Source organism: Parasteatoda tepidariorum, chromosome 6, assembly GCF_043381705.1.
Source record: "Parasteatoda tepidariorum isolate YZ-2023 chromosome 6, CAS_Ptep_4.0, whole genome shotgun sequence".
NCBI lineage: Eukaryota > Metazoa > Arthropoda > Arachnida > Araneae > Theridiidae > Parasteatoda > Parasteatoda tepidariorum.
The window spans coordinates 47,935,055-47,951,283 of record NC_092209.1 but is presented as its reverse complement, the minus strand read 5'-3'; the positions used below and the strand labels follow the sequence as shown (position 1 = coordinate 47,951,283).

At 28.9% G+C, this 16,229-nt stretch overlaps 1 protein-coding gene across 2 annotated transcripts in view; it reads left to right on the top strand.

Moving 5' to 3' along the window:
- The window catches only part of LOC107436313 (chascon), a 75,059-nt gene extending 59,809 nt beyond the window's left edge, over positions 1-15,250 (top strand). For both annotated transcript variants that reach the window (XM_071182331.1, XM_016047971.3), the window contains exons 7-9: positions 2,450-2,659; positions 9,597-9,898; positions 12,639-15,250. In XM_071182331.1, the coding sequence (XP_071038432.1) occupies positions 2,450-2,659; positions 9,597-9,898; positions 12,639-14,022 (1,896 nt within the window). In that variant the 3' untranslated portion in view covers positions 14,023-15,250. The remainder of the gene's footprint in view (positions 1-2,449; positions 2,660-9,596; positions 9,899-12,638) is intronic.
- Positions 15,251-16,229: the final 979 nt, after the last annotated feature.

The window sequence follows — 16,229 nt, the reverse complement described above, 5'->3', positions numbered from 1 at the left end:
ATAAATAATTAAAGTGTATAAGTACCTCTAACACACATAACAGTAACGCGCGTAACTTTTCGTTACGTGTGTTACCTTGAATAAAATTAATTATAAAATTTTAACTATTGGCAGTTTTAATTCGAGAATTTTTTCCGTTGCATATCTTGCCTTCTTAATTTATAAAACAAAAAATTTTTAAATTTTCTTTTTTACTAAAGTTTTTACAGAAAAAAATGCAAAATTATGTTACGTGTGTTACTGGGAAATTAGACTATCTTGATTAATCGACTTTCAAACAAGCAAAAAAATTTAGGCCAAATTAAAAAAATACATTAAACAATGATAAAAGAGTAAAATAGTTATATTTATTACTAAAAACTATTTTATTGCTCTTTAATATTTTAAGAACTCCATTGGAATATAACATAACAAAGAAGAGAACTCCTGTTAAAATTCATAGTGTTCCACCTTTTGTTAGAATTCACATAAATATTTTTTGTAATTCAAAAAACTATCTTAACTATTAAAAAATGTACATCTTCTAGATTCCGAAATTGTGTCATTTTTGATTTTACGATAATTTTGAAAATTTAGTCACTCAGGACCACTTTTCGTGGAATCGCCCATAAGAACAACACATATACTTTAGTTTCACTTGATAGTACGTGTTTTTTTTTCTGTTTATTTTAAGATCCTCTAAACACAGACTTGGTTCTACCGTGCTGCACCTACCGTAAACCGGTTCAAGGTACAGAAAGGGGTTTGAACCGTAATACAACACGCCCTACCCTTTTCAGATTTTGTATGGCTTAGAAAAAATAAATTATTTTCCAAAAAAAGCTGCTATTTTAAGTTAAATATAATGGCATTTTATTACTTATCTACTATAGCCCTTTATTGAAATTTAAGTGCTTTAAAGCTTTATTTTCATGTGAAATTGATTGAAAAAAAAATTACTTAGGAATTAAAAAACATATGCCTGAAAACCTAAAATGGTTCCCGACGCAGCAGACAGTACCAGTTGTTACAAGCATCAACAACTGATACTGAATGCGAATTTTTTCCATCAGATGGCGCAAATGATTACACTGTACCTTCGATCCAAAGTCTCTCCTCTATATATTAAATCAAACTTATGACATCGTTCTTTGAAGCGGGAGTATGCGACATGTTTAGGCAACAGATGCAGTGATTTTTTTAATGTTTGCGCATAATTTATATCCTAATATACGGTTGAATGCTATTTGCGGTTGTATGTTAAGGCACTCACTGATATTTATGCAATGTTTGAATGACAGTAGATTTAAAATTTACCAACTTTTTCGTGAAATGAATTGTTCAACATAGTACATTTTAATTGTAGCTTTTTTAAAATATCAAAGCTGGATCTTATTATGTATATCGGGTATTAAATTCTTCATCAAAATTGAGTAGTCAAGCCAAATTTAGGGTTCTAATGCATAATTTTTCCTACCCCTCTAGTTCAGGAGCGGTATGCCAGTCATCACCACTATTAGAAACATGATCGTCCAACAGCAAGCAAACGTTTTAAACCCAAAGCTACTTTTAGTACCCTATATATAAATTTTTGAATAATTGATTATAGTTCAAGTTTTAAAGAAACCAAATAAATGGCATATTTTGAACTAACTAAACGCAGTGGCACGACGGCCCATTGAGGGCCAAGGCCTACTGTGATCATTTCAGTTTTCTTGACCACCGGCTCTGGGGTGCAGGAGCAGATGTTCCGGTTAGGTGGTCAGCCGAACACGAAACCTCCATTGTTTAGTTCCTAAGCATGCTTGATACTCATTTATCGATCCACTGAAGGGATGAAAAGCTGAATCAACCTTGCCCGGCCCAAGGATCGAACCCAGGACCTGTGGCACGGGAACGCAAAGCGCTACTACTCAGCCACCGGGCGTCCATATTTTGAACTAGTTACAAAAATAACTCGTTACTAACCACTATCCATACTTGCAACGAAAAAAATTTCAGTATTCGTTTCACTGACCACTATGGTTTATTTTCTCTTCAAATTATTAGCACTCACCTCCGAAAGGAGGTGACACCTGGTTCGATGGCTGGTTGATACAAATTCCACACTTGGTACTCACCGACCACAGTGCTGATGTAAAATATCCTCATTGATAGACGGATAATGGGTTAGCGTCCCCTTCTATCCCGTCAAGCTAACTATGGGAGGTTTTAGTGGGGTTCTTCTCCATATAACGCAAATATTTGTTAATTTCATCAAAAAGTCTTTCAAGAAGGCAAATTTCTCCCAATACTTGATGCAGGAGTTCCCTTATCTTCAGGATTAAGTTCAAACTTGCAAGGTTACGAAGTTAAACATTGGTAGTCATAAACTCAAAACTTGGTCTGCTGTTCAACGACGGTTATAAAAATAATACAAAAAGCATACCGTAGTTGAATACATATAAATAATTAAATTGTTTTACTTTAGGAAATTCATCAAAGAACCATCATTTCGCCTGATGATCCAAGTTTTGGAAATTCTTTTGGAGATTTTCCAGGAAAGCTCACACATTTCTCCAGTAGGTCTCAAAAGATAGTTGACAAAGACGAAGTGAAAGAAACATCAGAACTTAAAGATGGTGAAGTATCTACAGAGACTGTCAGAACGCATCATCACGAGGAGGCATATGATGACGAAGTAAGTACTACTTTTAATTGAATATCGAAGCATATGCAGAAAATTTTGATAACTTTATGAGTATTATTTTCTATAATGTTTCAAACAACTTTGCTACGTTTATGGAGAATTTAAACTCTGGGCATTATGTTATTAAACACATTATGTTGGCTTTAAGGGATTCGGGACCTTAAAAATCATCAAATTTTAGAAAAAATATTTTTTGTATAAAAAGTAAAGAAAATTTATGTTATGCAATGATATTTTTATCAATAAAATTGTTTTTGAATGCTAATAAATTTATTTGAAACTTTGCATTTATTTACACAAAAATTAGGATTTTATCCATAGGATATAATATTTTATAATATTTTAATTAATAATATTTATTAATATTTAATTAATATTTTTCTCTCGTCGGGTTTAAATTTTTCAGCAATTTTCATGAAAGTTTGCCATGAGCTTTATGTTGTTTATCAAAATATTCTTTTACTTTGTTCTCATGTTTCACCTCTTTAACGTTCTTCGTGAATGTTTGGCATAAGCTTAATATAAGGATTTCTGTATTTCCTCTTAATATTGACCCATAATATTCGTATTGGACTAGGTATTATATTACCGGTTACTAGTGTACCCTACCAGAGGATATAATTATAGGCTTAATAGGCGGTCTACAATACGACCCTGCTGGTTACTTTGTATGTATATATATATTATAGCGTCTTTACAAGCGTTAAAATGAGGAAATTCGATGTCAATATTCTGATTTGTTGTTGTTTGACTTTATTGAAATTCTTAATTTTGGGAGAAAAAAGATGTCGAAGTAAAAACTGATTCATGTGTTTATTTGTAGTCTTATCAAACGTTTGTAAATAAAAATTTGGAAATTTCCAGTGAGTTTTGAGGCGGGAGACATTTTTATATTTTTTCATTGTTGCGTATTTTATTTAGGTAGGTATGTAGGATTTATCAATAGAAATTCCTTCAAATTGTTATATTTTCAAAAAAGTAAAAAAGATACACGTGAAGAATTAAAGTAACAAAATTAATGATAATAAAATTAGGATAATAAAAGTAAAATAATGAAATTAAGATAACAAAATTATGTATATAAACTTAAGGTAATAAATTTAAGTTGCATAAAATTAGATAAAATAATAATAAGACATGTTAAAAATTAAGATGAAATAATATACAAAATTTTAACCTTTGCGTCTTTGTGTCCTCTTAAATTTAAATGCTTCGTACTAAATGAGGAAATTTTTTACGAACTGAAAACTGATAATGCGGATTCAGAAGGAATTATAGAATTTATTAATGACAGCAAACTAAATATTTTCCTGTTTAATTTAGTTACTAAATCAGGCGTTAAGGTGCTACATAGGTAATCGGTTAATATTTTAACTTTGGTTGATTTAGCGTATGTTAAATTTGATATATTTTGCTTTAAATCATGTATTTTATGTACCATTTAAAAATAAATAACTCAAAAGCATTTTATCTGCTGATTTCAAGAATTTTTCACCATTATATGTGATGCTAAATTTCATTTTCACTCTTTCTCTGCTGTCATAAACAGCCATAGTTTAATAAAAAGAATAAAAACTTGCATATTCTTTTCATAAAATGTTTCTTTGTAGTTTTCTTTTTTTTACTTTTTTAAAACTTTTGCTTTTTGGTCATTCATTTAACAGTTACTTCCAGGTGATATCCAACGTTAAAACAAATACAAGTAACAGTTAAATTCTAGTATTCGAGGATTGTTTAAATATTCCACATGAGTAAACCTTTAATTGTAACTTTAATCGAGCAGAAATAATAATAACAAAAAAAAGGTAAGGTTTTTCCGTTTCCGGAGGGTTGCTAGTCTGAGCTGGTAACTGGCCTTAATATTTTAAGACAAAGTTCTTGTAAATAACATATATTTCATGGTATGAAATTACATTGCTTAAAATAAAACTCAATTAAAAGTTTAAGAAATTCTCACATATCGTTATTGAATTTTTAAATATTATTAAATATTATTAAATTTAATTATATGCATGTATAACATAATTAAATTGTTAAGTAATTAACTTGAACCGACTATATTGAGGTCAGGGTTATAGTTTAAGTAGTGGAATATATTACTCATAATTTGCTATTAAATAAATTTAATTCATAAATAAAAAATCGGTAAGAAATTCCAAACCTTAAGAGTTATTTTAATTTGCTTTATGTTTGGCTATTATAATACTGTATGGCATCATATACATGTATTAAAGCATCAAAAACTGTGTTTAAATTTTTTATGACCTTAAACTTTTTATGCGTTACGCGTTTCATAATTTCAAAAACTATACTAAAAGAAACAAAAATAGTGTGCATTTTCTATTTCACAATAACGAAAATGAGGCTTTTGCTAGTTTATTTCAACATTTGAAGGAACACTCATACTTCGAGAGGTAATTTATTCAAACTCTTATTACATCAGTACAAGAAAAGATTTTTAGTATTTTTTTTGAAATATGAAAATTCATACAAAATAAAAAATTACACAAGTTTTATTTTATTAAAAATTAATTGCTAAATTTACCGAGATTTTGTAACTCTACAGGTGGGTGTAATAAATCTTGTATACCCCCTTTGGTTGCGATCTAGGTTATGATTGCGGGGTCTTTTACTCATACTCTTCTTACCTCATGTTATATTTATTAACCCTACAAAATTTTTATTAAACACGTTTTTTATACTTTTTTCCTGATTTTGTATTAAATTAGGTCAAAATAAATTAAAAATACTATATTTAGCATTTTAATAATTTATGGTTATGATGTACAGCATGAATCACCGGTGTCATTTTCTGTGTTAAAGGTAAAAGTTTCCGAAAATGGCTCCCTTCCGAGCAATAATTTTTCAAATTTACATTTATTTCAGTTATTTAGATCAAAGAGAAACAGTTATTTATCATTGAAATTTCTCTAATTTACAAAGTCATGCTGTACAAATCTAATGCTGCTAATTTACAAAATCATTGATGAAATTTTGAATAGAAAAAAAAATTAAAATGACGTTTTTTGGATTTCGCAATTTAGCACAAATCTAATTACGATAATATAACAGATTTTTTTAGTAAATATAAGACTACTTTTTATAATTAAAATATACCAAAATATTTTTTGCTTGTAAATAGACATCGGTGTCCCATCTTCATCAAAGGTTTAATCATTTCTGTTAAATGATATGTAGAACTAAATGTAATGTTTTAATAACAAGTAAGTTAACATTATATTTCTTCAATTTGACGAAACGTTCAAGTGGAGTACTTTTTTGAAGAAACAATTTCATCAAAAACGAAAACGAAAAAATATATATATATATATTTTGAGCATCCGTTTTTTTAAACACGCAAGTTACAGAAAGCAATTACTATTAAACACTTGGTTACATTGTTAGAATTTTCGTTCTAAAATTATGCTGAACTAACCGGCAGCAATATGTCCATCTGATTGACCATAAAGTTTATGGTAAAGAACTTTTTTTGAAACCATTTACAACTGGAATGATTATGAAACCATGAGTACAAAAATATATGGTTTTCTCATTATTTACAAGTAACATAGTTTCAAAACAGTAAAAAAGAAATTTCACTGTAAGTGGCTTCATTAGTTAGGATTAGACTTAGAGATTGGGCAGCTCCAAAGAGCAGGGCACATCAACCAGAGGCATGTTATTCACAAACCCTAAATCATGATTAACGAAAAAACTTTTTTGCTGAAACAGAGTTCAGCTAACATCTGACAGGAATATCTTGTAATTCCCAGGCCTTAATGCAATGTTGCTCTAAATGCTCAAATATTTGAGCTGAAGGACCTCACAATCACAAAATATATGTCGTGAAGTCTCCTCCTCAAGATGAAAACCTCAATAAAGAGGATCAGATTCAAGTCAAAGAGAATCAGATTTCAGGGTTTAGTTGGTGCGATAAAATTCTGGTTGTTTACCCGTATTAGGTGAAATCCATTAATAAGTGATTTTTCGTACAGTTAACAGTATTATTACCATCTTAATTATGGTTATATTTGACTGTTTTGTTTGAATATGGTATTAAATAACAATTAAATTAATTATTATTTAACCAATTTTTCCGAGAAATTTCTAACAATGCAATTCGATATTTCCATACAAAACTGCCATATTTATTAAACCACATTCTTCTTTTTTTTAACCTTTTCTTCTGTTTCAGATAAATAAAAGGAGTAACAAATATAAAAAATTAAGCACGAATATAAATTAACTCTCTTGTCTACTTGAAAACTTCTGAGCAGTCCAAGTTTTATATATGAATCTTAATTTCTGTTGAAGAAACGCATACAATTTTCGTTTGAAGACTTATACCAACCCACCTGATGTACTTCTGGTTCGTTGAGAAATAAATTTCTGTGGGCAGAAATCTTCTAAGAAGCCTAGCATTGCAAAGTTTGACCTTCATCAAGAATGGAGGTGTTGCATAAACTTGCCCTTCTGAATGTTATTGATTGAGATTCCTGATTAAACACTAATTCTTCTTATCAGTAAACATTGAAACACATTATTATTGGAAGCTTTTTATTTGTAATTCAAATAAAATCGGAAAAGATTTATGTGAAGGAATGTTATTATTTGTTTAAAAACTCACTGCTCACGGCCCAGGGATTATTTTCGTTGTTTTATAGATTAATCACTATTATTTATTATATTTTATTTATTTATTTTTTATATTTATTTTTTGTTTTTCCAATATTTGGAATTCTGTTGATTATTGAAAAGCGTTAGCGATTTATCAGCATTAAAGCAACTCCGTAATATTTCTAGTAATTATTTTCTTGAAATTCATCTTCATCGCCATCATATTTGCAATAAGATTAAATTTTGTTATGAGTCTATTTTTATGAAAAGATGTATTTTACTGTTTTTTCTATGCTTTTGCGTCTGAGAGGATGGAGTTTTCCAATCAAAATTGCAACGAGTGCCTAACTTGTAGAACACTTAAAGCTCTAATAAAGCTTCTTTTGTGATGAAAATGCAATTTAAAATCGTTCCCTAATCGCTAAAAGCATAACTTATTGCCGTTTTTTCGCGAAATATATTTATCATCAATCAAAATTATGACCACTTTATAACGAAATAATGTACTCAAATCTTATCTGGGCCATTAAATCTGATTGCAACGCAAGTCAAAATCATTTCATAATTTCTACAAACATAATTTATCGTCTTTTTATCGCCAAAAGAATTTATCGGTAGCTGAAATTTTGACAACCTTTCGGCTAACAGAAGTTCTTAAATCTCGCTTGGAGTTCTAAGTCTGATGTTTGCTGATTTATATTGTTTTATGACTGTTAAGAGTAGAATTATTTTACCATTTTACATCATAAGTTTGACTTTTTTTGTTAACTAAAGTCTTCAAACGTCTACCGGAGCTCGATGTTTAATGACAATTCAGGTTATCTGTATATCTACTATCTTAATTTATCGCTGTATTAAAATGATGTAAAAATAAAGCAAAAATTATACTGAACTACTATTAGACTAAAAGAACGAAAATGTTATTTTTTTCAGGCTTAAAATGAAAGCTGTTGTTTCTAGAATCCAGGAAAATTTCCCATATTTTTGGAATGGATGCCCCCTATCTCTTTCTTTTTAGTTTTGACAAAAAAATATCTACCATAACATTATGTTTTAAAAATCACAAATTATAAGTTCTATATATTTTCTAGTTCCATTAATTCTTTACGTTTAAGCAATAACTATAAGTAATGAAACCAAAGGCGAGATGGGTTATAATTAATCATTCTGCCGTCCAAGGAAATTATATTACTTTACAATAATATGACAGATGTGAATAATTTGGTACTCCGAGATAAATTCTAGGAATAAAATGACTGAATTACCAGTCTATATATTTTAAACAAGAAATACACGTTCCCAAAATGTGAACATTAGAACCTAATGGGTTAAAAAAAGTATATTTATCACTTTGTTGATACTCAATAGAAATTAGTGGTTTAAAGCTGCTGTACGAAAGTACTGTTTAAAAAAAGGATTTATGCTTAATACATACAAGTTTTATTTAAAAGTTTTATTTAGTAAATATGGTTAACATTTAGTAAAAGTAAGTTGAGGTTACGAGACATAAAATATATTTAGTGAATATAAGTTGTATTTAATAAACTTAAATCATATTTAGTAAATATAAGTTAAATTGTAAACGTAGATTATATTTAGTAAATATAAGTTGAATTGTAAATATCGGTTAGATTTAGGAAATATGAGTTATATTTTGGAAACATAAGATAGATTTGAAAAGTAGTTATATTTAATAAAAGTTGTATTTTTGAATATAGTTTGGATTCAATAAACGTAACTTATATTTAATAATTATAAGCCATATTTAATAAAAATTATATTTAATAAAAATTATAGATTATATTTAGTAAATATAAGTTAAATTATAAATATAGGTTAGATTTAGGAAATATAAGTTATATTTTGGAAGCATAAGATATATTTTGGAAACATAAGATAGATTTGAAAAGTAGTTATATCTACAAGTTGTATTTTTGAATATAGTTTAGATTCAATAAACGTAACTTACATTTAATAACTATAAGCTATATTTAATAAAATTATAGATTATGTTTTGTAAATATAAGTTGAATTATAAATATAGGTTAGATTTAGGAAATATAAGTTATATTTTGGAAACATAAGATAGATTTGAAAAGTAGTTAAATCTAATAGAAAGTTGTGTTTTTGAATATAGTTTAGATTCAATAAACGTAACTTTACATTTAATGATTATAAGCTATATTTCATAAAAATTACAATTTGTATTTAATGAATATAAGTCATATTTAGTAAATATATGATACATTTATTGAATAAAAATTAGCTTTAATAAAAAGAAGTTAAATCAGAGCTGTTTTTTTTCCCACAGGTACCGGAAGAAGAAGCTGAGGAAGGAATGGTTCCAGAAAGATCCGGGGAAACGGCGCGTACAATTCAATACTATACAGACCCGAAAGAATTTCAGAAAGTTTCTGATCAATTGGAAGAAGAATCAAGGAGATCGAGAATTTTAAACCATAGACAAAATGGTCAAGAATTTCCAGCTGTCACACATAGATGGGTCGACGACCACTTTGGAGGACCCAAAGAAATAACGAACGATGTCCGAAACGAAAATATAAGGACAAGGTCAGGAGGAAACAGAATAACCATTGAAATGTCACCTCATAGGTAGGTCGAAATGTCTTTTAAACATGATTTAGTTTCATGTTTCAACTCAAATACTTGTGCGTTGGTTTTAGAAGCAAATCACTGCTTGAAAAGTTGCTTTAAACATTGACTCGAAATTGTTCATATCGATTTTCGGAATTCTTAAACAGCTTTTTTTAAGAGATTAAAATTTTTAAATTTTCTTTAGTGATAACATAGGACTGTTATTGCAGTTTAAATATGCTTGAATTTAATATTTAATTAAAGGGTTTGTGGGCAATTCATTGAAAAAGTAAGATCTTTCTTAATTTGTCAATTTTGGGATAAAACTATTTATAGAAGACGTCAGCACAAAATATTCTTATTGCTATCACGAAAATCGTAGTGTTTTTTACTAAAATGCTTTCATGCACAATTTGAAAAAAATCGATTTTATTATGTAGTTTATTTTACAATCGGTGTTGAACAGCAGATCTGACTTTGAATTTACGATGCAATAAAAGGGTGAATTTTTATTAAACAAGTATTTATTGAATTTAAAATACAGTTCAGCTTGTTTAGTGGTGGAAATATAGTACAATCTACTTAAACTGAATCAATTAAGTTATTTAATGCAAAATTAATGACTTTATTATATTCGATATATCAATAAATTTGAAACTTGTTATCTTTTAACGTTATGTTTTATTTATATAGTTATTTAAATTTTCAAACTTGTGGTATTGTTTCAACAGTTTTTATGTCGCATTTAGTGATTTCAATTGAGTGGGTGTTCTTTTATTGAAAATGATATAAAATTTGTGTGCTCAAAATTTCCTTTAGAATTAGTTGGAAAGTTATTAACGAAGTGAAATACTTTAAATTCCTTTCCTTTAATCATTTATTGTCTAAGTTATATTACATTTTATTACAAACAATATTATATTTCATATAAAATTCTTCACCACATTAGCTTATTTAGATTACTTGAGAGCCTTTTTTTTATCATTTAAACTAGCTATTAATTTTTTTTTGTATTCAAATTACTTGATTTTTAGAAAACTTATCTTTAATAATTTTAACAATGTATGATAATTACTCGGTCTTAATAAGCCAATTTCATTACGTAAACCTCAAAATGTAAGCTTATAATTTCATAAGCTATTGAACCTGCAAATAGTCTAAGAATATGTAAAATATTCAGGGTTTTGTCCCAAAACCAGTCTATTGTGTTAAAGCAGATTTTAAACCACTTTCCCGTGATTAACTTAATTGTATACTGAACTTATGTAATTTTGAATCCTGACAGGTTTTTAATCAGCGAATAGCTTTCGTTAAGTAGCTGCAATGAAAATAAAATAAAAAATATACAATTGCATAATTTATGCATGGAATATGTTTGGGCTTACTTAAGACCAACTGAGTGAATATTTCGTAGGTTGTTAACGTGGGAAAATCTTATCTTTTTTGACATGTTATTTCAAACTAGCCATTAGAATAAATTATTGTGAGAGAACAAACTCTTGCAGCTTCACTAGACGTATAAGGTTTAAACTAGTTTTCTTCTCTTTTTTCTTTTCGAATGATTTTAGTTAACTTATCAGAAATCAAGGGCAGTGTAATGACACGCTACGGACGGGTTTCCATATGCTAGATACTTTATCTGGTTATTCCACTGTTCATATTGAAAAAATGTTCTTCTAGATTTTGACTGTGGAAACCTGTCTGATTTAAAATAAACAAAATTTGTGCATGTTTGCGTATACAAGGAAATGGAACTGACGAGTAATAGGACATGAGTGACAAATTTAGATTTTTAAGGGAAATCTAAAATGAATTTTGTGATATATTTGTCTCTGGAAATTTTTTTTCGATATAACTTTCAATAAATAGATGGAAAAAAAATGCCATTTAACTTCTAAACACTCTACTTTTAGAATTTTTTATAAATTTAATTTGTGAAGTTATACGTTAATTTGAATAAAGTTAATCAACGTGAATAAAGCATAAATAAGGACACAAAGCAGACATTTATTCATTATTCACTATTTATTTATTGTCATTTTTATTATTTACCATTACTAGTTATTATTCCTCACAATCCATTAATATTATTCACCATTTGCGCTTTATTCATGCTTTTGTTTTACTAATGTTCTATGCAACGTGAATAAAGCATAGATAAGGACATAAAACAGACCAAATAAACATTTATTCACGATTTACTATTTATTTATTATCACTTTTGTTATTTCCTGTAACTCGTTATTGTTACTCACTATTCACTATTTGGGATTTATTCATGTTGTTTAACTTTATGTTATATAGCACAATGTATATTCTCTCTTTATTTGTACCCATAGATTCATAAGGGGAATTAACATAAATATAATCGCGAATTTATGCGAAAATACACTTGAAAAGAATTAATAATAATTGATAGTTTATTATTAATGCTCAATAGTTTGTTAAATTATAATATGATCCAAGTAGGGTAGACTGTATTGTTTTATGTTTATTTTTTTCTGATAAAACCTTTAAATAATTAATAACCTTTAAATAATAAATTCACAAGGGGAATTAACATTAATATAATCTCGAATTTATGCGAAAATACATTTGAAAAGAATTAATAATAATTCATAGTTTATTATTAATTATTACTGATGTTTAATAGTTTGTAAAAATTATAATATGATCCAAGTAGAAAGACTGTATTGCTTTATGTTTATTTTTTTCTGATAAAATCTTTAAGTCTTTATAATTATTTTGTTATTTATAGATCAAGCCCGAGTGAATTATCACCAAGGGGTACTCTAAACAAAGATCAATCAAGAACCTCTACTTTAAAAAACCGTCAATCGACAGCCAGTTGGCGCAATGAGCATAGCCCATCTCCACCATATCCTCCAAGCACGCCAGTGCACAACAATACCTTGGGACGATCAACTGCATCCCCTTTTGAAGTGTCTTCTAGTTCAGGATCATCTAGGTCAAAGACGCCTGTTAAAACATTTTACCTTGGCGAGGACAACACATACCAACGAGACCACATTAACAGTTGGAAGAAAAAGAACAATTCTTTCACAGATGGTTTTAGTTCGCCTTATTCTGTTGGAGACAGCAACTCTTTAGGACGATCGAATCTTTCAGGGCATTATGGAGAACGTAGCGATTCTTTTTACCGTATACCTAAAAGCAAATTAACCGATCCCATCAGATACGATGCTTTAAACAACGGTGTATTATACAGCAAAGTTTCCCGAGTCAAAACAGATAAGAACGTTCAAGCTTCCCTATCAGATGAGGAAGACGATCCAGTTTTGAAGAGTATGGGAAGGGAACGGTCTTTTAGTCCATCCCGGCCAGCGAACGGTAGAAGTACCTTAACCATCCCCAGAACAGTGAAAATTACAAAAGAAGAAGTCAAATCTCCATATACAACCAATTCCCTATCCCATTCAAAATATTACAAATCTTCTGATTCGTTGCACTCACCTGGCTATGGCAGCTATTATTCTTCAAACGACTACGGCAGCCACCGCAATTCGTCTCCGATTTACAATAATTCATCTTTTCATAAAGACATCAGAGAAAATGGCTACCACAAAAGCGACTGGACTGGGTCCCATCACAACGACACCTATACGAAAAATCGTACACATGAAATTAAAATTAATAAGAAAAACAGCCATGATTTGCTTACAAACGGCTCCAGTAGAAAAGTCAAAACTTCAGAATCACCTCATTGGTATCAGTCTTCCAAATCTAGAAAAATACCTACCTCACCCCCAGAGTCTGGATACCAATCGCCTTTTCCACCAACTCCGCCTTCAAGCCCCCCACCAAGGGTGATCAAAGTATTGAATTCTGACCACTATGGTAGCTCTTCTTCCATGTCTCCCCCTGATTCTCCAATACATCATTCCACCGCATCCATCAAGAAAAAATCTTCTTTTCCATCAGGGAGTGCTTCTAGGTCAAAGTCATCACACGATTTAAGAACGTCTTCTCTTTTTGCACCGGAAAGTTTCAGTCCTTTGGCTAGTCCTTTGAAGTTGAAGACGATGGGAGAGAAGAAAGATAATCAGAAGTATTATCGGGTCAAGCCTGGACAAGATGGACAATCTGTTGTGGTACAAGTAAGGGACTGGCATGCTCGTTGAGTTTGTCTTTTGAGTTATTGTTTTGCTGGTTTGAAACTCGTAAGCTAAACATTTTAGCTAATGGACTGAGACTCAACAAAACTTTTCAATTACTTTAACAAAATTAAACAAAAAAAATGGTGAATATCGAAAAGTGGACATTGAAAAGTCTTGACAATTGGTGTTTGCATTGTCACCTATGTTACTTAAAATCTTATTGATATTAGATTTCATACTATTAAGGATTTTATTTATGTTGATGCTTGGAATGTTTGTTGCCAAAACTCATGAGAGAAATGCTGATTGTTTAACTAAATGTACTATAACCTAACGTTTCTAATTTTTTTAATGGAACGTTCATTTTTTTTCTTCTACAGGGTGAACCATAAAACCGCATAAAGTTAGAATTCTCTTATATTACGCAATAAAAATGTTAGAGAGGTATAATCATGCTGATATCGAAATCGTGCTTTTGCTTTCCACCACAGCAAAAAAGCTCACAGATGCAATTCTTGTACGCTTGAATTTTTGTTGGCATTAATTTTATAATTTGTGCGTACAATAATGCATCTAAGTAGTTTTCACAGGCTATTGCATCACATCCATTTCCTTCATTTGTTGAATTCCTCTAAGAAATGAAAACAATGCAGAAATTCTCCCTGCAAATACGACACTTATGCGGATTTTTTGAAACACTCTGTACCATTTTACGTATAGTGACTAAATGCCTTCCAAGCAAAAATTTTCCTAATAAATTTTGCAAGCGTAACTGCTAAAAATGTTTTTCAAATGTAAACAGAATGGTAACATGCTCAAATATTGTTCAAAATGCGTATAAAATGTCCTAAATAAGTATAATAACTAATATTGTAAGTACAGAAATACAGTATTTTATATATACTATATTAATCACATGAAAAAAAATCAAGATTCGAAATTGAGCAGCCATTTAGTTATATTAATTTCTTACAGTAAAATTAAAATGTTATGTTTCTCTTCCGATAGTTTGAAATTCGGTAAAAAATAATACCTTAGGCCCAAATGTAAAATTTTAAGCAAAGGAATTAATAGATGAACTGAATTCATTTTTGTTAACTTTCTTAATTTATTAATTTGTTCTTAAAAATCATTGTTCTTAAAAATTTTATTGCTAGGTAAATTAGAATAATTACGATGTTAAAACTGTGAATTCCAATCTAATTTTAAATAAATTGGAATATATAGGTTCTAGCAGTAAATTAATATAAAGCTGTGGAAGATTCAAGTGATCTGTTATAAACTGTATAAGTAATCAATTTTTAATATTAATTGCATTTAAAATTTAATTTAAATCTCATATCAAATTTTAAGCCATCAATCTCTGAATTTCTCAAAATAACTATTCAAGGAAAATTAAAAAAAAAAAAAAAACACAAAGCGTTAAAGCAAAATAAAAAAAGCTCTTTCTTATTTAAGGGATTCAATAAAAATATACAAAAATAATTATAAACTTCAAAATTAACAATTTTTTTAGATAGGATTTGTTGTTTACTTGTTTTCTTTGCTGTTAATCATTTACGTATTTTATGAATTGACATTTTAGTAAAAAATTAATAATTGGAACTATCGATTTTAATTTTGTTTGTCATATGTGTTTGTATATTTTATGAACAACTGTGCTTGTAAAATATGTGAAATTTATTTTTTATGATGTAACACTGAGAAAAAAAAAGAATGGTCAAAACTACCAGAATATGGTAAAATTTCCGGTATTTCTAGCTCCGTGTGAACACCAAAAAACTATGTAATTTTTACAGGAATGCTTTGGTAATGATTTCGGGAAAATTAGCAATAAAATATCATTTTATAAGATGTAATAAAATTTGGTAAATATGGTGAAATTTGTTAATTTATTATGATACGTTGGATCAGGGTAAAATAAAACATTTATTCGGTTAAATTTACATTTCAGGTTTGTATTTTTTACTAAATGTGTGTTAATAAAATTTGTAATTTTGGAAACCAACTCCATGGCCATATGAATAGAAAAAGTACCAAATGAATGGTTTAAATACCGTATATTTTACTTTCTAAGACCAGAATTATGTAAATTTTTTAAGCCAGAAATGCCTTTACCATACAGTACGGTAGATTTACCAGAATCCTTTTCTCCGTGTAGGATGAATTTTTTTGGTCATATATAATCATTTACCAGAATTCTTACTTAACATTTTGTTTTGTTTTAATGA